At 39.5% G+C, this 23,438-nt stretch overlaps 2 protein-coding genes across 4 annotated transcripts in view; one reads left to right on the top strand and one right to left on the bottom strand.

The window, feature by feature from the left end:
- The window catches only part of INPP5F (inositol polyphosphate-5-phosphatase F), a 45,115-nt gene extending 41,993 nt beyond the window's left edge, over window positions 1-3,122 (top strand). For all 3 annotated transcript variants that reach the window (XM_040606693.1, XM_040606695.1, XM_040606696.1), the window contains one exon: window positions 1,124-3,122. In XM_040606693.1, the coding sequence (XP_040462627.1) occupies window positions 1,124-2,258 (1,135 nt within the window). In that variant the 3' untranslated portion in view covers window positions 2,259-3,122. The remainder of the gene's footprint in view (window positions 1-1,123) is intronic.
- A 2,760-nt stretch (window positions 3,123-5,882) lies between these two features.
- Window positions 5,883-23,368, bottom strand: LOC121093576 (minichromosome maintenance complex binding protein). Its single transcript, XM_040606077.1, has 16 exons — window positions 23,172-23,368; window positions 22,298-22,383; window positions 20,453-20,593; window positions 20,098-20,139; window positions 19,498-19,599; window positions 18,147-18,276; window positions 16,614-16,765; window positions 15,836-15,936; window positions 13,834-14,003; window positions 12,836-12,959; window positions 11,010-11,127; window positions 10,185-10,350; window positions 7,851-7,984; window positions 7,038-7,202; window positions 6,547-6,635; window positions 5,883-6,258 (listed from the first exon to the last, which is right to left on the bottom strand). Exons 1-16 carry the CDS (start codon window positions 23,227-23,229, stop codon window positions 6,132-6,134), a joined length of 1,905 nt encoding a protein of 634 aa, XP_040462011.1. The 5' UTR covers window positions 23,230-23,368; the 3' UTR covers window positions 5,883-6,131.
- Window positions 23,369-23,438: the final 70 nt, after the last annotated feature.

Below are 23,438 nucleotides of genomic sequence, written 5' to 3'. Positions count from 1 at the left end.
GCTGCTGTGCTAGGAGTTAATCTGTCTGTATGCTGCTTCCAGTAATTGTCTGCAGGTACTTACCTAAAAGTAATAAGCAAGAATACTATTTTATATGTGTGCTTATGGTCAATATGCACTACCAAATGTTATAACATACTGCAAATCAGTTGGTTTATTAGTTTGTCAAATTAAATTTTTTCCTATTTGAACTTAATCTCTGCTGCCGTAGTAAGAGGGCAACCCAGTGACAATCTGGTGTGGATTCCACTGCAGCTGAGTGGTTAACAGATCCAGATAATGTTACGGGTCTTGTGTGAAGAAATGGCTGAAGTTAAACTTACAAACTTGAAAGTGTTAGTCAGAATGGCACAGAAGTCTTTGTTTTGCAAGCCCATTAAGAGAAGAGGGCATGGGGAAGCATAACTGATAATTAAAAATACTCAATAGACTTTCTTAGGTAGCTTTCTCTAAATCAGTTGCCTAAATTAAACAGAAGTAACCTTTATCTACAAATACTGGTGAGGTGTGGACTGTGGAGTAGAAAGAAGAGAGGATGGCTAGCTGAAGCTTAGCATGTTTTACCAGTTCAAGTGTAATCTCTGCATTATTTTGGACCCTTTCCGATTCAGACTGTATGAACTACTAGAAAATGTGTTGTGTGGCACAGTGGTAAATGGTCAAGTGAAAACTGCTAGGGCATGTACGTCAGTAACTTGCTTCTGCATTTGTTGATTGGGCTACTACTTCGGTTTCTTTTCCCAGTTGAGCAGGAAGTGTAGCAAGAAAATCTTGCTCTTTTTCACAGTGCTGAAGACTGAGTATTTGCTAAATCTGGCTACCGAGTACAGCATACACAAAGTCAGGGTTACAAAGAATTCAAATCTGATTTCATCTGAAACTAAAAATGCCTGCAGAAGCTTGCTTTTCCTCTTGCTTGGCTACCATTCCGTATCAGCCCTCCTTTGGTTTTGTTGGTTTGCATTTGATCAGCTTACATGGGTACAATTATGTCAGGAAGGGATAAGCTGGTAACCAAAATGTCCATCTCTATTACGGACGTGGACTGGAAGACTGTAAATACTTGGTGTTTATAAATGAGACTGCCTTGATTTGTACACTAAAGATTTTTTTCTTCTTCCAGGAGGAGCAGTAAACCTCATGAAGACATCATTGGCATTCGGTCTCGGAACAGAGGGTCCCTGGCCCAAGGCAAAAATTATTTATTGAGCAAGTTCTCATCTCTCAATCAAAAGGTGAAACAAACCAAATCCAATGTAAACATTAGCAATCTTCGGAAGTTAGGCAGCTTTACCAAACCTGAAGTGAAAGTCAATTTTTTAAAACCAAATTTAAAAGTGAATCTTTGGAAATCAGATAGTAGCCTTGAAACATTAGAGAATCCAGTGGTAGATCCTAAAGTCCATACTGAATCTGATACAGAAGGATCAGATAATGATTCATTCCACTCTGATGACTTCCTGACTAATTCCAAATCCGATGAGGACAACCAGCTAACTGACTCCCTAGAGAACATAGGGCAGACAGACTACGTGCTGCCTAGCTGTGGGATCATCGCCTCAGCTCCGCGGCTGGGCAGTCGCTCCCAGTCTATAAGCAGCACTGACATGAACATCAGCATTCATGTTCCGTCGGAGATCCATGTCTCTCAGGCTAGCCAGTCTGACTGTGAAGACATACCCATGCCTTCTGCTGACAGCGTGGAGATGGAATTTGCTAAACCTATTGATGTGTACTGCCAGAGGTTTGTGCACGATGCTGAAAGTAAGATGTCAGATGTTTTGGAGGCTGGGGCTGGTTCTCAGGAGCCCCATCACGTAATAAATCAAGCCAGCAATAATCCGTCTAAGAAGGCAGAAACCAAGGCTGAAGCTATCAGAGACATTCCTTCCAGGCCATCCAAGTTGGACGTACAGTCTTCTGAGCCAGATCCTCAGCTCTTAGCTGTTGGTGGGACAGATTTCACTAAACCTTATAAAAGCCCAGGATCAGTGTCTGGTAACTTGGAGACGGGACTCCACATGACTCCTTCTCCAGCTGACAGTAGCAGCAGCAGAGCTGTATCTCCTTTTGCTAAAATTCGCAGTTCCATGGTCCAAGTTGCTAACATCACGCAAGCAGGATTGACTCAAGGGATTAATTTTGCTGTGGCAAAGGTCCAGAAGAGCCCTGCAGAACCAGAAGCTATAAATGAAATCAAACAAAAAGAACTGAAAGAAATGTTTACGCAATGCCAGACACGAATAATTCAAATCTAGTTGCTAATTTAGGAAGTGTTCTTCTAGTTGTGGCTTTTTAATACCATACTAAAAAAAAAAATGACATTGGGACTTACTGTGGTATGAACTGCTACAGAATACTGGGATCAATAATATAGATAAAATTGTTTACAGGTAGCAAGAGATGCAAATGGATTTGGTTCTGACCGAGCTTCAGAATTCCCTCAGGCAGCTGAGACAAAAGAACGGTAAATCATACTTAAACAGGTAGCTTAGACACTGGGATTTAATAAGCATGCTGTCTATCTTAAATGTGTTGCACAGTTATTTTTCAAGACTAATTTTGTAGCTCTTCTGACTTATGTAGAAAGTATTTATACGAAAAAGGTGATACTGCACTCCTGTGACCTTACTTACCTTGCACTACACCAGCAAAATAACTTACCAGTAAATTACATTTTATTTATTTTTGGACTAGTATTTTTACTTGTTTTCATTGAAGTTTTGGATGCGGCTTTCTATGAATTGTGCCTCTACAATGGGAATTGATGTGTTTTTGTTGAATTCAGTTACGTTAACCAGAAGTCAAGATTTCTTTTTGATGACCTCCTCTTTCCACACATCCTGGGACACTTTCATTAAAGGTAAAGCATATAGCTCCAATCTGAAATATCCACAATTCTGCAGTGCAAATTTAGTTTCTGGTTTTTTCTCACTTGTTTTGAGGTGAGGGGAAATGGAGAGAATGTCCTCTAATTGCCTGGCCCATGATAAAGCTATTCCTACTTTTTTCCAAATCCCAAACAGTGGCAATTTGCTCTAATTTTTTTTTTCGTCTTTGTGTAAAGACAAGTCAGATACTGACCTTCATCCACTGTGTCCCTCTGTGCTATGATTTTTTTTTTTAAAACTATATTCTAAATGTCCAGATGCAAAAGTCCAAATAATTTCTAAAACAGAAGGCAAGTGTCCTGTTTCATAAAATCAGTGTTACATTAGAGCATAGTTGTCAGCATCTAATAAAACAAATTCATTACCAACTCCAGCTTTGCATACTTGCAGGATAAGGCTAAGCATCCACTCATGCTGGGAATTCAATAAAAACCCCCAACCTTATCTGTAGGTGTCAAAAGATTAAATCTAAGTTATTCTTTCCCAGAAATGCCTTGCCTTGCCATTCTAGTATAGATTATCCAAAAGCTACTGTAAAGCAGGATCTTACTATGCTGTGGTTTGTAACTATAACCACCGTTCTAGACCCAGTGCCTCTGTGTTCTAGTCCATGTCCTGTAGATAGGCTGCACGTGGTGTTTGGAGAAAATAGTCCTATGGGTAGGGTAGTACAGTGTCTTACGACTTCTAGTGTGTCTGAAGTGATTATCATCTAACCCTGATGGGCTGGAACTTTGATAAACAAATTTGGCTTATTTATTTGTTTTATTAAAGTGATGTGGGTTTGGGTTTTTTGAGTGTCTATACTTGTGGCTATATTTAAAATTCAACTACTGCTGTATTTTAATGTGAGCAATATACATGAGGTATTTTAATAAAAAAAAGTGGAATCAGAAGATGGTTTTTGGCTTGTGACCTTACGGGATAAGGCACTCCAGGGCTGCGGGGTTTTAGGTTTTCAAGATGGATGGGTTGTGTCTTGCTTCTGGAAACCTCAGGAGGGCTGAGGTTGGAAGGGACTGCTGGAGGCTGTCTGGTCCACTCCCTGGCTCAGGCAGGGCCACGTGGAGTTGGTTGTCCTAGACCACATCTAGGTTGCTTCTGAGTAGCCCACACTGGAGCCTCCATCACCCCTCTAGGCAACCTCTTCTAGTGTTTAGCTGCTGTATAGTAAAAAGTATTTCCTGATGTTCAGAGGGAACCTCCTGTGTTTCAGTTTGTGCCTGCGGCCTCTTGTCCTGTCACTGGGCATGACTGGAGAGCCTGGCTCTGTCCTCTTTGCAGCTGCCTTCCGGGCACTTCCAGATGTTACTAGGACCCCAGTCGCTTAAGCAACACATACATGACTTAAGGCCTTTTTCCTTTCCAGCTACAATGCTGGTGTTGGGGGGGAGAAGTCACAGACAGGCTGATGAGGGGACTCCTTAAAATCTGCCTGTGCCTTGGTAATTGTAAAGGTTCTGCAGGAGGGAGAAGAAATTCCAAATATTTGGCATTATTTTGGTAGGAGAAAGAGAAACTGATCTGTACAAATACTTCCATAGTGACCTCTACAGTCTAAAACATCCTTGGGGCAAGGGTAGTGATAGCTATCATGTCACTCATTTATTTTTCTTTGAAATAGATGAGGCTTAGGCACCAGTCTGGGGTATGTCTTCATGGAAACTAATTCCTGATCTGCTCTGTTGGTTCAGTGCTTTATTACTTGGTGATCCAAGAAGTATTGTGTCCTTCCAGCTTACAAACTGCATCCAATATTTATGAAATACTGGAGCTAGTCATGGATTACATGAGACTATATATGCACAAAACTTGAGCAGCACTGAAAGACAATGTCACAACCTAGCTAAGCGTTCCCACCAGGCCGCCTTTTGGAGAGAGACTTCATTTTCTTCCTACATTTGTTAGTTGCTTATCATAATCATGTAGTGCACGTCAGATGAAACCATGAATATTCATTTTAGTGTTCAAAGAAAGCTGCAAGTGATCTGAAAGGGCATCAAGCTTGGCTCCAGTTTAAGATGGCATAATAAATACTCAAATTATTATTAATGTGCAGAGAAGAAAAGGATGGTTCCAGACTGGCTGTGCAGCCAAAACCAATGTTGTGATTAGAAGAGAAAAAATGCAGTAAAAAGGAGGCACACCTCTTCGCACACTTGGGCATGAGAAAGCACTACATTTAAACTGATAAAACCTTTATATAAATGTGGCAGAAGCCCCTTTTTCTTGTTCAGAAGATTAACTGAAGCAAAATCCAGAACTAGCTCCATCCCAGCCCCCTGCAGGCTCTCTCCACAACGACAGCCCTACTTGCTCCCACATTGTCTTTCTGGCTTACTCCAGCTCCATGTTGGTTTAATGGTTCACTGCTTAAACCACCCTTGTTGAACTAGTTCTGCAAGTCCCAGCAGGGGCAGTATTACCTCTGAAAACCAGCTCAAACTACAGTACAAATAAGTATGTAGAGACCATTCTTAATGCTTCATTGATATTATTCAAACACTTTAAACACACTGCATTACTGGTAATGTAGAAAGAAATGTTTTGTATGAGTACATGAGCATCACCAATTCTCCAGTCAATGCTTTTTTTAGAAAGAAAGAGGCGTTACCCCTGAATAAAGCTCATTAGAGAGGTCTGAGAAGTTAGTCATGGTCATCTTTAAGTACAAAAAAAATGTATTTCAAACTGTAACCATGTCACAGACAAGATCCAATCACTTCTTTTGACTATGGTGTAATCACTTTTATGCTGCTGCTACAAATGCAACATGCCTTAGCTTGCGGGAGCAGCAGCACACAGTTCTAGACACTAAAGTTAATGCTGCTTTCAGCTGCAGCTGCTGGCTAGCTGAAAGCTCTCATCCTCAGAATTCAGCCATTCAAGAATTGCAGCACAAACTTACTCCAGAATAGAGCCTACCACTGCTGTGTATGAAGGGCTCTGGCTTAAATTTTCTTCTCATTAAAGGAAATAAGTTTACGCAACTTCAGTATTAAAGTTTAATATCAAACAATTTGCTCATTGTTACCAATTTTCAATTACAAAACAGGCTCCAAAAAATCTTCATAAAATACGTTTAACTGGCTGAACAGAGTTAAGTGTGTTCAGACTGCAAGGGTAAATATCCATTAATTTTTTGGTATAAATTATCTACAAAAACTGGTATAAACAATATTCCAATCTTAGTATGGGTTCCATCTAGGATTAGACAAATTCTCATGGCGACATCCACTATTAAAGTTCGTTCCCGTTAACACATTTCTGCTGCTGAAGCCGGGCTTTGCGTAATGCCTCCAGCTGTTTTGCTCGCAGCCACCTCTCTCTTGACAGCGTTGTCTGCCCCGCGCTGAGAGACAAGAACCTGGATGAGCAGAAACAGAACAATAACAGCTTGTTCACAGTCAGGTTCGATAAGCTAACACAGTACAAACCCAGTTTTCTTTCAGTATCTTACAAAAGCCCGGGAAGAAAGGGGGAGGAAACACGTCACTAATTAAGAACCTGTGACAAGAGGAACAAAGGAAGAGGAGAGTCCACCTTTGGATTGCCAGCAGTCTCATGCAACTGCGATCAAACTGCAGAATACAAGCACTGCCTTTGTTACCAGCTTGCTAGAAAGTCTCAAGTTGTGAGGAACAGCACTACCCACCTTGCTACAAGCAGAGTTCTGTGCAGATCATCAGCTGTTATACTCTCAGGGTCATTCTTGCGCATTTCTACAAAGTCTTCCTCTACCGCCTAGAAACAATACAGCACGTGATTAAGTGGCAAAAAAGAATCTTTGCTATGAGATAAGCTTTTAAGGAGCTAAATGCCATAATTACCCTTAGATTTCAGGAGAAACATTTCAACTCATTGCTGTCAGGAAGTGAGCCTGAATAAAAAACAGGCTACTTCTCATCTTTAAAAATAATTAGTTTTCAAAATGTGGTTTAGAAAGCAGGGTACGTGTGAAGTATATACTGAAATACTCGACAATACAAATCTTTGAAGGCACGTTCAGGACAAGAGAATGTGTCTGTTGGGTTTTTAGAAAAGTTTCAGGAGAATCGCTGATGGGGAGAGCAATGGGAAAGTACAGCCACTTTCTATTAATGTGCCTTCTATCTGAGTTGCAAACATTGGTGAAGTCCTCCATACCTTGGTCACTTCATCAGATATACTGTAGTCCAGCAGCCTCAATAAACTTAGATAAATTCGAAATTTGTTCAACACAGAAGGCAGCACTGCTGTTAGGAGGCTGTTCATATACTCTTCCATGTTTGGTGGAATTATCTGTGGTTGTAAGTGGACTTGGCAATCTGACTGAAAAATAAAATTACATATTATCTCTTTCCATTTTCTATTCCAAGACTGATTTAATCTCTAAAGCAACAGAAGTCACTATTTCCCAAATTTAAGGTGAGACAATTAATTCATTAAATATTTAACAGTTCCCTTTTTAAAAACCAGCGTGAAGTCCTTACTCAAGCAGGAGCCAGTTTCACTTAGAGGCAAAAGAGCGAACACTCGGTTCATAAAGCTGAAATGCAAGAGATGAGGGATTTGTAAGCTTAGGCTACTTGTTTATTCTAGGGTCAATGCCAGACCTGCTGCTCTTTATTCCTGCGCCCATCACCTCAGAAACTACTGGGCTAGAATAAGGCTTGGAGAGCGGCAGTGTATCTGCAGGCTTTCCCCACTACTGGGACGTCTGTTAAGAACTTCAGTCACCGCCTTGCCATCACCATGATTCAGCCAAGGGGGAGGGAAGGTTGGCCTCCTAGTTTTCCGATGAACAGGTTTTTGGCCTGGCTGCAGCCATAAGTGAGAAGGCCATAACTAATGCTAGTGTCACGACCACCTCAGTCACAAGACCGTTTTCCTGTGTTCAATTGTCTCTGGAATGACATGCTCGAAGTAAGTAGCTACCAACTGCAGTTATTCCCCAAATTCAGGAAGACCTTGCCATACCGGTAGGAGTGATCGGCCCTCTGAAGTGATAAGAACATTAATATTGCAGGGGAATTCCATCTGGTGGTAACTGAAGTCATAATCCACCTTCTGCCAAGTTATCAGATTACCCAGTGCTGTCACGTTATGTACACCTAGAAAAGCAAGAATAAATTCTCTGACAACCGGACCTAAACAAATAGCAGACCTGATTCCCCACCCCCCCCAATCTGTTTTTAATGCGTAGCTAGCAGAATAATCCTTGCAAGCATCCTGTTTCTTCCTGTATCTGGTATCTTCCAGATAGAGACAACCATTTCTTAAGACCAAAATTAAGAATTCTTGAAGGATTTCAAGCCTAAGTTTTATCTGGCCTAGTATATGTGTTAACAGCTCTCCATAGGTCCTACAAAGCCAGATAACAATTTACAGTGGGGGAAAAAACACCCCACAAAACTTCTCTTCAAAAGAGAAGAAAACACTACCTATTACCCGACATGAACTACAATTAAAAACCACCAACAAAAAAAACCCCAAACCAAACAACTCTTGCTGGATGAAGAACACATTAGATAGGCTAGCAAGACCAGAACAGCTGAGAAACATACTCATTATCATTTTGCCAAATATTTATAGAAGTCACTGCTTTACCTGGAACGAAGTTATTTGAAATTTATAAAAGTTAAGATAGACAAACTAACTGGTTAACTCTTGGAATCTTCCCTTTGAAATACTGACGTGTACCTGACAGTTTGAATTTCTCTTCAGCAGTGTTACTGCATCAAACAACATATTTATTAAAAAGAAAAACATAACAATAGATGAGTATTAATTTACTATACTGTAAATAAAGGCAAATTTAATATTATGGATTACTTCTGGGACATTTTCCTACTTGAAATGTCTAAGCTGTAGCTTCCAAGCATTCCAAACCAACTGCTAGATTTGAAGATACTTATTCCTGCCTATGATTAAATTTTGTTCCCAACATTGTTATAAGAAATTAAAAATTCTTACTTTTTTACTCTACATTCAGTAGAGAACATCCTCACATCAACAGAAATGAAATAAAATTAACAAGCCTTTTTTTATCTGCAACATTTAATACTTACTACTTTTCATTAAATGTTGAGGGGTTGTAGATACTAAGGACAAACATTTTAGAAAACCTATAATCCAGCACAGCAAGATTTTTCTGTAAATTTTAGTGTTCCACCTCCCCCCCCCCTTTTTTTTTTAAACAATGCAAAGATTTCTACTATTTTACTGTTTTCTTTAGGGAAAATTTTTAACTTTACTAAAGCACAGTAACAAAAAATTACTGAAGATTTGAAAGCAAGTGCGTAATTTGAACAAACAACTTCTAATAGCAGTAATTAAAAAAAAAATAAATGTTTCTAAGTAGAATCATCCTGACATCTGAACCTCACTAGTTCTGCCAGACTAAGTACTTGAATGGGACAGAGTACTGGTACTTACTAGGGAGACCCGACAGTTTACAGCATCACACATTCTAGCAGGTTTCTCAAGATCGCATTTTTATTTTGAAATAAGTCACTTCCCATGACTCTTTATTCTTCTTTCCTTGAAATCACCACAGATATCTGTTCTATGCATTCTCCAGTTACTGAATTTCTAATAGGTACTGCAACTCACCTCTTCTATGTAGTTTATAGTTAAATTAATTGTCTAAAGCTCTGTAGAAAGCATACTACGCAGTGCTACATCAGCATACAAGACAGAATCATCATGCTGTTCCACACAGTGATAGCTATTTTTTTATCTACAATTTTTAGTTCGGTTTTCAGTGATGGTTTCCATATATACAGTGAAATATAAAGAATTAGGAAGCAGCATACACTTCCCCCACTTCTTCATTCATTATCACAGAGAAGTGAAAGGCCTGATGCATTAGAATGCATCAGAGGTATACTGGTCTAAAGAATTATTCAAATTATTCGCCTTTTCTACCAAGTGACAAAGACACTGTCGGGAGTTCTCTACAATGCAAGCAAAGCTATACCAAACAACGGCCATCTTGTTTCATTTTATTGGTCATCTGTGGTCTGGGATAGAGATCCTGACTCAATGCAAGCATTTGAGCAAAACATCAGGAACTTCCAGAAAATAGAATAGGGAAAAAAAAACCCAAGACATCAAGCCTTAAGTTGCCTGAGAGGGTTGCACACTAGCAGGAAGCTAGTTCAAGCAATGAAATAGGATATGGAAGCCACAAACAGTTTTGTAATAGAAAATTACCACCGGGACACACTTAGCATCACTGTCTTTAAATATATCAACTTTCAACCTTCCAGATGAGATTCACTTTTTTTAAAACAACCAACCAACATCTACCTGTTGTGTCAAGCTGTCCTTGCTCAAGCTGAGTCTCGTCTACTACAAGGGAAGTGTTGCTGGCAAGCTGCAATACTCCACTGACTAAGCGATTGGCTGTGTAGTCTTTGTGCGGGATAAATCGTGAATGGTTCATGTTTTCAATGGTCATTTGTAGCCGATAGGACTGCAACAAGAAAAGAAACTAATCAGCACATTTCCTCTCCTCCAGCTTCCCTAGTAAATACTGCTTCCATTAACAAGAGCTACAACCCTGAACCTCCACAGTCAGTAAACCAAAACTTGTTACCGCAATATAGAATACATTAATGCAAATGTCCAAATGCTAAATACTTAAAATATACATTTTCCAAAGAAAAATAATGCTGTTAAAAGTTCGTATCACCTGTATTCCACACCTAGGAGGAGCAAAACAACAGATGATTTATTGCAGCAATTACTATGACCCCAAATTGAATTACTATGAATTTTCTGCAAAACAGTATCCACAAACTTGGGAATAAACAGTAATGACACCATAATTAAATGACCTAAATGTCTATAAACATATCAATCCAGAAAGACAAAATAAAGCATGCAGCATCTCTCTGTCAGTTTAATACCTACGAGGGGATGATATCATTCCACATGCATCCTAGATGACTAGGTAAATAGAGACTTCAACTGTTAAGCAAACCATATCTCCATTTTTATCTGCCCTCCACGTGGCCAGCAGAAGCCTCTGTTTAAGAAGCCTGCCTTTAAAGTGTTGTTTATTTAGTAGGAACAATTAATCCAACATCTACCACCAGAAATATTAAAGGACTATAATGCCATAATTCTTACTGCTGGAACAAGCTGCTGGATAATGCGGTATATGTGCTCTGTGAAGATGCTATTTCTTGGACATCCGCTCAAGTTGACTGTGAATTTTCCCAGAGGAAGCACATCTCGTCTTGCATAACTAAACCAAAAATAACCCGGGTTAGGCAAGCATCTCATTAATGTGGTGAATACAAGTGTCAATCAGTTTGAGTGTTGCGCAGTATCTCCGATAGCTAGCAGCGTTTCAATACTAATACATACATAAATAATAGCCACCTTTTCTTCCTTCTCCAGCATCCAAGGAGCTAAGTTAGGCTGAAGGCTGCTTTGGAAGGCTTTGCAGCATTGCACAAAAGCAGTACATTTATAGTGCTTGAGATCCTGCAACGTGCCTTCTAAATGTTCTATTCTCCTTGTTCTCTATTGTGACTCAGTAAATAAATATACTTCATCCTTTCCTTTTTTGTTGTCTAATCTCGGTTTCCCTGCTTATCATACTCGTTCATTTCTTTTACCTGCCCTCAGCTTTCCTCTCCCTCTTCTTACTGTATATCTTTTCCCCATTCCTGTCAAATTTCAACTTTTTTGTGTTATCAGCTAAGAGAGAAAACACATTCTAGTCTAAGTGCTAGAGCATTCACAGTCCCACTAGGTAGAATGAAAAGAAAAAAAATGCATACTGATTCCGAAGTACTTATATTTACATGGGACAAGGATTCAGGGCAGACTGTAAAAACAACCCCACCAAAAATCTCGTCAGCTCATAATTATGCTGCTATGGCATTATGTTCGATCTGTCTTGATACCACCTGTCTTGCTGAGGCTGAGAAATGTGTACGGCTTTTTATACATCAGTTGGAGGTACGAGAAAAGTAAGATGCCGAGTCCAATTACAGCTCTGTAAATACTTCTGTGAAACAAATACATGCTGTACTATTCACTTCATAGCAAAATGAAATTCTAAAAAACCATAAAAACAAGCAGTTTACTTACCAAGAAATTACTTTTTATTTTAGAAGATGGAATCCATTTTCATTTTCAAGAAAGACTACAATTAAATCAGAGCCTGACAACTGTACTTAATCTAATCAGAACATATTGCCTGAAGTTTCACACCTGAAATTTTAACGAGTCAAAGGATGGCTCTTTCATCCAGTGACAATGTCAAGCAAATCCACTTTAATCAGCCGCAAAGACAGATGCACATTCAGCTACAGCATCAGCTCAGGCGGCATATTTCTATCCCATGCTAACTGGGGGTCACTTGAACTTACCACGAAACATATGTCTACACTTAATTAAACAAATTCTCAGAACGTACCTTTCAGTATCTTTTAATACCTAAACAATAATTACTGCAGTTAGTAAATGCCATCTTTGAGAAGTCAGTTGCATGTCCTACTCAATAAAAGAAGCCAGAGATAAAAAGAAGTTTTCATACCTGTTTAAAAGTGTGTCTTGAATATTTTGTCCAGCTCTCAAAGGAACGCTGAAAGGACATACTGCCACAAAACTGGCCTTTTAACAAAACTTACTGTTACTTCAGACAACTAAATATTTGTGTCTATTATGACAGGACAACTCTAGCTGGCCAAAGTATAATCATGGAACCACAGAATCATTTAGGTTGGAAAAGACCTTTAAGATCACCAAGTCCAACCATTAGCCTACCACTGCCAAGACCATCACTAAACCCATGCCCCCTAAGAGCCACATCTATGCTACTGGAATAAGTACTATTTAAGCTATTTCTGCCGTTTATTTGCAAAGTGGTGAAGAACTCCATAAAAGAAGATTTATTTTAAGAAATGAATATATAAATTCTCAGCAAGCATCTGAATACTTACACTGTAGAGATGAGATGCAATATAAGGTATTCAGCAGCCAAACTGTCTCCCAAAAGGGCGTGGGTGAGGAACCCAAGCAACTCTGCCCTCACTGGTGACAGCTCAGACATGAAATTAGAAACAACTGACAAAAGAGCAGAAGACAACAAATGTCAGAAAATGTGCTGTTCCTCACACTCTTCCCTCTATATAAATCTTACTTTCCCTTACAGTTTGATGAAGAAAAAGTCACTCCAAAGCAGTCTAGGAAAAATAAACATTCACTGGTTTTCCAACTGAGCAATTACTGGCTTTGGATAACCCGAGTCACTCAACATTACCTTGGAAATGCTTTCTTTTTATTTTTTTATTAGATATTATGTAATGCATTTGCAGAAGGCTGTAAAGTTTGGAGCCAAATTTCTAAAACTGATAACTTATCCATACTATATTAAAGGCAGACACACACTCCCTCCCCCTTACACGTAGGACAGCTCAGGACAACCAATACAAGGCACACAAGCAAGAAAATGATAAATATCAAATAGAGGTTTGCATGCAATAATTCAGTGACGAAAAAATAACAGTCAAATAGGCCACAAGGAATAGCATAGAATTGCCTAATTTTCTTCACAGCATTACAATTCTTTATGTTGTCGGTATGTTTCTTATGCTCACTGTTACACTAAATTGGAAATCTAATTTTCCAGCAATTCACTACTCCATTTGAAAAGAAATAAAATCTTACGGCTGAACAATTTGGTAAAATCCTTGGGCACGTAGCATGCAAAACCAAGTTTCATATAAACCACATTTATTTTTGAAAAATAAACACATAAGCATCACAAACACTTGCATCTTGTCCAGTTTTGTAGTGTTGAACGCTTCCTCCATTTAACAAGATTTAAATTCAAACCCTCCCACTGATGCATTTGTCTCCAAGCAAAATAGTTGTTCACATGTACTAGGAAACTGCACATTTACATGTACACAGAGAGAGGTCAAGTTCGGATACTCACAGGTTTTACTCTCTTCTTCATTAAGGCAGGCAGGCAGTAATGGGTTAATGTGTTGTAATTTCTGTGCCAAAATCACATGGATTCTGGGGACTAATGAGGCTGGAGGACTGTGTACTCTCTGTTCTTCTGCTGTGTCCATACACTCCATAGGGTCGAGGGCTGAGCTGTCCCTAGGACAGGGCACAGCACAACTGGACTTAGAAACACTGCACACAAATTTCCCTCCATCTGACTAAGAGCAGCTGGAACCAGGCCAAGAACACAGCACATCAGAACAAACAACATCCGCTCCCAGCTCCCGGTAACGCCTCCCTTGTTCAAGTTGCCTTCTTTATGATTTTCATAAACACCACAAATACTGAATCACAATTATATAATGATACAGAAATGCCAAAGCATGCTTGACCAAAAAATTTTGGATTCTATTATTTCCAGAAAGTAATCAGATCTTACTTTTCTTAATAAAAAAAAAAAAAAAAAAGCCAAGCCCCAAAAACCAAACCCCAAAACCAAACACCCCAACAAAACCACATGTATTATTTGCTGCACTGTTTCGTAAGATGTAGCTTCAAATAAAACGTTAGACACTGTTCTGTCCAGCATGTATTGAACAGTCTAAACAGGAACTTTTAAGAAAATAAGATAATGATTTATTACATTTCCTGTGTATACACGTGGGATTTTCATACTCCACTGGGTTCTGGAGCCTGACAACAAGATTTTCTAGACTGTCACAGAACAGCTGTATCACTGGCTGACTGAAAAAAAAGGAGCAAAGAAATCCTAATGTACCTCTGCTCAAACCTGAAGGTATTACCTCTTAAGGATTTGGATACACCAGTTTTGCTCTCCCTGATGATGCCTTAAAAAATGTCTTCCATGTGGTTTTCCTTTGTTACGTAGAAACTAAAAATCCCTAAAGTGACTATACCAGATGATAGTAAAGTTTTGTACTAATTTATTCAACCTGTACCAGTTTTACAAGTTGAAAGGCTTTGTAACTTCAAACCCTCTTCAGCAGTCCACCAACAGACTATCCGCTCTTTCCATTAAAAGAAGTTTCTTGTATTTCCATGCAAAACATTGCTAAATGCCACTATTTTGTCTATTTCTGATAGAACGACATGCAGGAAAAAACCCCAACCACCTATGACAGACCAACTGAGCTGTCAGTCTGGGATTAGCTGTCAGACAGATGATAACCAAAAGCAGCTGACCATGCTGAGGCAATTTTTAAGAAGCTGGCACTCTAGATGATTCACACTGCACTCTCGATAGTGTACTTATCAGAAAAACAAATAAAATTGCCAACAGGAATAAAGTGCAATGGTTCACAACATCAGCTGTACCTATGTTAGATCTGTCCACAGTTTTATTTTAAAAATTGACTTCTTGCATCCTTCTGTAGTTTGGATTTTGTCAAGCAAGTACTTGCAGAACGGCAGAAGAAATGGGAAATTTCTATCAGCAGTATAACGTGATGATACAAAATCAACCCAATTTTTACTAACTTTGGTCACTTTCACATGGAGACATGCAACTTTTTTTAAAAAAATGTTTTTCAGAACCACGTATAGTGGTAATTTTGATGGACTTACAAATTATTTCAAAAGGATATTTTACAATTTTAAAGCTTATTTGAAAACTTTGTTTACTATTCACTCCTTCACTGAAAGTTTAATAGGAATAAAAGGGTACAAAACGTTTAGCTATAGGAGCACTTTCTTTCTGCTTTATAGACTGTACAACCACCAAAAATAAAGGTGCATCATGTATCCAAGGGTATGGACATACCAGAGTACCATGGCCTTCCAAGTTTACAGGACGGTGGTTCTAACACTTTCCACATCAAGCTTTTTTTAGACATCGAAATTCACCTCTTTGGCATAATTTTTATGTATTTACACACTTCCCTGTCTGTATTAAGAGCATAGCCAAAATATTTTGCTCCTTGAAATAAAAATTTCCTTCATTTCAGGATCATGCAGCAGGGGAGCCTTACCTCTCTTCATTGTTCACTATGCTCAGCACTGGGTCCACAGACAAAATACCGTACACCTCCAGAACATCATTGACTTTGAAGGTATCCCAGCTCTCATAGACCTGCCACAAAGAGAAAACATTAAAATACAGAGACAGATGGGTCAGATACAGGACTGCACACAAACACAGACAAAAGAAAAAATCTCAGGAGACTCAAATGTAGACTGAGAACCGTCTGTGTGAAAAGGTCTCTCCTCATTCTCAGTGTCAGTAAGCTTACATTGGAAAACCAAGTATCTATGACTGGATGTTTTCTCCAATTAGCATCCTTCTGCTACACAAATGTAAACAACTGTATTCTCATCTGATTTATCAAGATTTGCTGAATAAGAGAGCACTCAACACAGTAACAGCACTGCAATTTTGTGTTGGGGGTTTCATAGTCAATACAGCATACTAGCGAATCAATGACTATTTCAAATACAAGAATTGTAGTGTATTGGGTTTTTTCGCTTGTTCCATCACAACTTTTTTTGTTTATAGAGGACAAATTCTAAAAGCAAAACATCAGGACTCAATACCAGCTATACCCTCAAGCATCTAGTAATGGACCATTTTTTTAGAGTAAGTGCAGTGAGAAGGTGCAAACCCTAATAAATGCTGTTGAAGGATTTCAGCAATTCAAATTCCGCGCTCATGAAAAGTTGCAAGACCAACTACTTACATTCTAACTTCAGATTCTGTCTGCCTCACTGAGGCTACAGCCATACTACTCATCATCTCTCCACTTCTGTTACCTTTACAAGACATGCTGGCCCCTTCTCTCCTGGCAATGGAAAATTTAAGTCAAGTGGAGGAGAGCAGTTGGGAGAAATGAGATGATGACCTGCAGAAGCTTCTGTTTCTAATCTCTTTGGCTCCACACACCCATGGATATCACCTCCACTGCCTGAAAAATACAGGATTCGTAGGCTCTTTAAACAGAAATGCAAAAGTGAACAACTTTCTTCAGTGAGCAACACAGAATTAAGCTAATTTAACATGACATCTCAGCCAAAAATATTTAATAAAGCAATATATTTGACAGAAGAGAATCTTAGAATAGAAAAGTCTCACAGATGCATATTTTATATTATCAAGTGTGAGTGAGTATTGGTAAAGATCTATGTGTTTTAGAAACCCAAACATGGCCAGAAATCTCATTTTCAAAATGTGATGTTTAAACCACGTGAATGATATTTTTTTCCCCTAAAATCCATAGGGCTGCAAAGGTAACATTTTTCTGCACCTCACGTCTAGAATATAGACATTTCTTAAAGATGAGAGTGTGCACCCACAAAACAGTTTATAGTAAAAATCTCTGCAATTTTAAGCAATAATAAAGCTATAAAGACCTATTCTACAATTGATTCGTCTGAGTATGAAGACAAAACAGTCTAAACTGCCTTGCAACCTGGTAAGAATACAAAAGGAAAAACGTGAAGTCCACTAATGAACCTGATAGACATAGAATAAAAGCAAGCAACAGCTTCTACAATTTTTTTTTCTAAAAGGACTAACGATTTTAAACTAACCACTTTCTCTTGTTCAAAAGAAAACTTGCCAAAATCTCCAAGAAACCCCCAGTAACAGTTTAAGTGGCACCTCCACAGATGAGGATCAAAACAAATAGTTCACAGACCAATTACAACATAAGAATTGCACACCATCTGTACGCTGCTAGTGTTCAAAATACCATCCTCTTAAACAGTTTAATAGCTTTCTTCAGGATGCCACAACTGTTTGCTATTAACCTGGTTCCTTCATGAAGTTGGATTAGTAAACCATGTCAGAAAAAAGGTAAGGCTGGAACACATTTTTAGATAGATACTACTGTTTGTAGCAAAGCAGCACCTAATTGACTTGTAGTTTAAACAATTAAGACCCATACACACAGTGCGAGAGCCAAGATTACATGGCTTTCCCCAGATTACCATGAAATCTGCTATAGAATGGGAAATTAAACAGGAACCCCTAAATTTCAGCCTGCTGCTATAAATTCTTTGTGTGCTGTTACATACAGAAGGCAATACACAAGTGCTGCTGCACAAAATACTGACGTTAGGAATTAACTCTAGAAGACAATATTAAGTCACGTAATACACATGCAACACTGTAGGCTCTTCTATGCTACTCTAATCTAAACCACTGCTGACTTCAACAAAGCTACCAAATTAGTTACAAAGGCTGCAACAACACTACTGATTCAAACTATTTCAGGTTTTGAAAATGAAATTTTTGCAAATTCTGGAAAGATATCATAATAACTATTTATCAGTAACTACTATTACCCATATGTTGCTCTTTCTGTTTAGATGGATGTAGATCCATATCCTCATCTTCCTCATAGCTCCTCTTGTGGCGACTTGGTGTGTAGGAAGTTGAAGGACTAACCCGTGCTTGGCTTGCACTAATGTATGCGTAAAATTGCAGATTAAGGAGAACGACAGACTCAAACAAAGTAAAACCAAACAAACTTAAACAAACTGCTATGATCCTGTTTTGAGCAAGACATTAAAACAGTGATTCGAAGTGTCATCTAGATGTCATCTCTTTAGATACGTGAATAACCTGCTTAAGCGTACAGCAGTCATTGGCTTTGTTGAAAACAAACTAAAACCCACTGAGTACTATCCCATTATCAATCCCTAAAAAAAGGTTTCTTTACAGCCACAGAACATGCTTGTGGTCAGGTACAACTCAAAATCTCAAGAATTTTTTCTTTCCCACATCTCAGCCCTGAAGAGCAGACATTATAATAATATTCAAAGGATATCTGATACAATTATTGTTATTACTCTGAAAAGAAACACAGAGAAAGCGTTCACATACTTGTAAGATACTAGCAATACTACACTTGTAAATTAATTTTGAAAGAGCTACTATACCTTTTCTTTTCTTAGCATGATGGGCAAAACACTGAAATTGTGTTTTCATAATAGTCTGGCTCACTATAAATTTCCATTGCTGCAGTACTTTGCTTAAGCTTCACTCAAAGATTAACTCTTACCAATCATTTTATTACAAAAATTGTGTTAACTTAGTTTTAAAATTGCATTGGCATTCTGTGCCACTGACAAGTAGCGGTTTTCTGAACTCAAAATATGAAATATCAAGTCATCATACATTTACCATCCAACTCTTATCTTTTTACCATTTTGTAATGTCTTAAGTACTCATTGAGAAAGTGACATACTGTGGTCAAACCACGTAACTACAATTTTCCAGGAATTATTGTCTTAACATGGTCAGTTCCAGGCACCTTTACAGGTTCTTGTAGGAGAATCTCTCTGTGTGTCTTAATTTAATCAGAAAATGCCAATGGCTCAATTGAATTTTCTCTTTTTCTAAACATTTGCAAATAGAAATTAACAGAAATTTTCAAGACCCTCCCAAGCAAACATGAAAATCTAGTCTAAATCCCTTACAGATGAAAAAGCAATGCTCCTAAATTAATTTGCATCCCTTTTCTGCATATAGCACGTGACTAATTTTTCCTTTTTACTTTTTCTACACCTGATTACTCTCCTGATTCACTCAAAATAAAAGAAACTTTCAATAAACTTATCTCCTTAAAGCTAATGATTTAGTTGGACATCACTGTTTGTGTAACAGAGCACTAGCTCAACCAAAAAAAGATATTTCTTTCACCCACGCTGATTCACCAGGCACCGGAACGCAGTATAAAGTCTGTCTCTCCGAGGTGACTGTTTGTGAGGAGTTCAAATCAATTTCCTGCTGAGGCTAGAATACCAATAGAAGTTTGGTTAAAAATCTGATTAGAGGTTGTTTTCTTTTTTTAAACTAATCCCACAGATTCAGTTACTCAGCCAGAAGCTATAACAAACATGCAAGACTACATACTCATGAAACAATGAATCCAATCAGGCTGTATCTCAAATACTTTAATTCTAATTGCGCTGCACCACCAGAAGCAAATTGTTTTCCACAGCAGAAAGTTTCAAGATTAAGAGCACTTCCCCCATTCCTCCCCCCCCCCCCCCCCCCCCCAGCAAAACAAATTTTAAATACAACAGAAACAACTTGAAGCCTACTGCTCTTAAAACGCAAAATTAATTTCAGGTTTGTAAAGCAGTATCCTTAACTCAGGCTCATGGGCATTCTAAGAGCAGTATCTCCAGGAATTCACTGGTGAGTATGAAATAAGTTATACTGCATGTATAAACTGCATCTTTCTGCCTAGTATTTAATCTCAAAATTCATATAACTTGTATAACTTACCCCACATTCCGCCACATCTCTGTATTTACCAAAATGCAAAACCTGTCAAGAAGGGAAAGGCAATGCAATCATTCAATTTCTGACAGCATCTTGAATATTAATTCCTTGCAACAAAATCAATGCAGTCAAAAGTGCTCAAAGACATACTGCCAAAGCTTTCACTATTTCAGTAGTTTCCATTCCTCAACAGAAGTGTAAGAAGTGATGTATTACTTATGCCATTTGAGCCATACAGGGTTGCTTTTAAACAGTGTACAGGCTCTGTAGGTTTAACTCAGAAACTAGAGAAATGTGAGGACTAGAACGGATAAGATGATGAACATTTACTGAAACAATAAATCATTATTTCACTTACACGTGCATTTGTGTTTGGGTCAACTGTTTCATATACTCCCATGTAAAACTCAGGATCAAACATATCTTGAACCATGCAGCGAAATTTCACTAAACTGTTGGGTTTTAGGTAATGTACAGGAACATCATTCAGTGATGGAACCTATAAAAAAAGATCTTATTCTAAACAACTGGTACATATTACAAAATGCTCTGAAGTAAGCCAAAACCAACAGAAAAGCTGTCACCAACTTACCCCCTGATCATTTGATATATCCTACTGTTCAGTTACTTGCCTCAACCCCCATATTGCTGTTGATGGGATTAACTGCCTCTGACAATTCAGTGCCTCATCAGGTAATGTATGTAGTATTTTCTGAGTATATCGCCTGCCCTAATCCAAGCAGTAACAAAATGTGCACATCTCAATGCCAAAAGTTTCTGCAATAGCTGTTACAGGTAACAGTTGCAATTATCAGACACTTAACAGTTCCCAAATTCTTCCAGTTCCAAAGCCACCAGTTCTGTTCATGTCTCAGTCCTGATACTGGACTATAAAACAAATGCATTTCAGTCATTGAAAACATATGAAAACATTTGAAACTAACTCTTAAACTGGGAATTAATGCTGCTGCAGTATTAAATAGAATGTATTACTTATCTTATTCCTACTGTTATGTACCAGTGGTACCATAGCAATTGCATGCACGATTTCTTGTAACAAAAGCCTGTGGGAAACCTGTGTGTTAATGTCCAAGTCCGCATTGGACCTATGTTTACATGACAATGGAAAAACAGAAGGGGAAAAAAGAATAATCAATGCAGAGGCATGTGGTGTAACTTTAAATAATATGACTTGCAATAACAACAGTTTTCTGAATTTGAAGATAAACTCTGTTGAAAATCCCCCACATCCAACATTAAAATACAACAAAACCCAGAAGCAGCCCTACAGGAAACATCATTTTAACAAACAAACAAACAAACATTCCCTCATGCTTCTCTTCTCTAAGAAAATGCACTTTGAATTCCTCCTAGTGTTGTAAGTTTAACACTATTTTGCCACCTACACGTCAATTTAAACTGCACAGAAATATTAATTACAGAATACTCTCACTAACAGAGAAATAAAAAAAGAAACCCAAGAATTTCCACTACTTTTTCTTTAGATCGGAACAGATTTGATGTAAGTTTCTAAGCCATTTAGCAGTGTTCCACAATGCCGTTTTCACTATATCAGCTTTTGAACTCAAGTACGCTGCTTTATTTTTTAAACCTAAAGCATAGCTTCCTTGCTAAACTGCAAAAAGCAGGCCTGATCCAGACCAATAAGGCAGTTTTAGCAGACAGTATTTTTTTCCTAAAACCTGAAGCAGCCCAAGCAGCTATTTATTCACCCCACACAAAGTTTGCAGCACCGCGATAAAAGATGATGAGAGAAGGGGTTTATAAACAGCAGTTCAGAAACTTGGCGTGTACGAACACTGCAGCTCCACAGCCGCCAGGGCAGGCATTAACACTTTCAAAAATGACAGTATTTGTCGGCTCCTGCCATCTACTGGCTTGTACGACAAACCGGCAGCCATCAGCAGTTACGGCCCGGGCCACAACAGTGCACTGAAGCCAAGTGGATCGGTTCCTCCGGTTTCAGTCGGGATTTTACTCCTTTGCCTTACACACAGACGAAAGCAACCGAGATGTAAATAACGTATCACAAAGCCTAGGCCTAAAACGTGGAAGCGTACTCATCAGGAAAAAGAACAGCTTTGCAAAAACATGTCACTGCAATAACGAAGAGGTAAAAGGAATGAAACTTAACATTTCATGGAAACTCTATGGAAACTCTAAAAGAATAAAACAATCTTACCCAGTTAGTAGCATTATTTTCTTTTAACTTTTCCTTGAAGTATTCGGTTACCTTCTTCTCCCAGTCAGAGTTTGGAACATTTTGGGCTACAAACAAAACACATTTATGTGCATATTGGCATCAAGTAACAAACTTTTATTCAGCATTGTCCTAACGCAGTAAACGAGTTAAACATTTGCTTATATTGTGGGCAAATGACTGCAGTTTAGACTACTTTATGCTTCTTATAATTGCACCGACTGCATTTTATACCCTTTCAGGCAGCCCAAAATGAACACAGCCGCTCCGGGAAGGGCGGAAAAGCTGTGGAACGCTGCAGCACACCTGGCTAGAAAGTGGAGGAGGTGAGGTACCACTTTCAGCTTTATGTTTACTGAGGAAATTTTTATTTCAACATACTTTTAATTAAGATCAAGGCTAGTACAGCAACAACTCCAGCTGATGTCACTAGCAATATTACCACTGGTAACGCACGTAGCCAGCGTGCATTGTTCCTGAAAGCCCAAACATGCCGTGTTCGTTCCCCCCCGCCCCCATAACCGGCCTGCCGAGGCGAGACAGACCCCGCCGCCCGGGCTGAGCCCCCCGCACCGCCCTCGGGCGGGACCCCCCGCCGCCGGCGCGGCCGCGTACCCCCTCAGAGGCCTGGGGAACGCGGCTCCCGCCCGCTCCCGGCGGGGAAGGAGGAAGCGGCCACTCGCCCTCACCACCATGCCCAGCTCGCCCGGGCACTTCCCTGTCCCCACTTTCCCCGTCCCGGCCCGCCGCCCTCCCGTGAGGGAAAGCCCCGTCCGGCCACCGCGCGGTTACGGGCGCCCTCAGGGCGGGCGGGTGGCTGCTGAGGGGAGCCCGGCCGCGCCCGGCCCGCGCTTACCGAAGATGCCCTGCACGATGCTGAAGGGGTTGTTGAGCCAGTCGGCCACGCACGGCATGGCGGGGGCGAGCCTCGCCGCAGGGGACGAGGACAGGCTGCCGGCGCCCTGCAGCCGCCAACTCCCGCTCAGCAGCCTAGCACGGGGGCTCCCCACTTCCGCCCTCCTCCTCCTCCTCCTCCTCCTCTTCCTGCGGCAATGGCGGCGCTGCCAGGGCTGGGCCCGCCCTCTCCTCGCTCGTACGCGGGGAGGCCGGCAGGGCGTGTCGC

Source organism: Falco naumanni, chromosome 9, assembly GCF_017639655.2.
Source record: "Falco naumanni isolate bFalNau1 chromosome 9, bFalNau1.pat, whole genome shotgun sequence".
Taxonomy (NCBI): domain Eukaryota; kingdom Metazoa; phylum Chordata; class Aves; order Falconiformes; family Falconidae; genus Falco; species Falco naumanni.
This window is presented reverse-complemented; position numbering and strand designations above follow the sequence as displayed.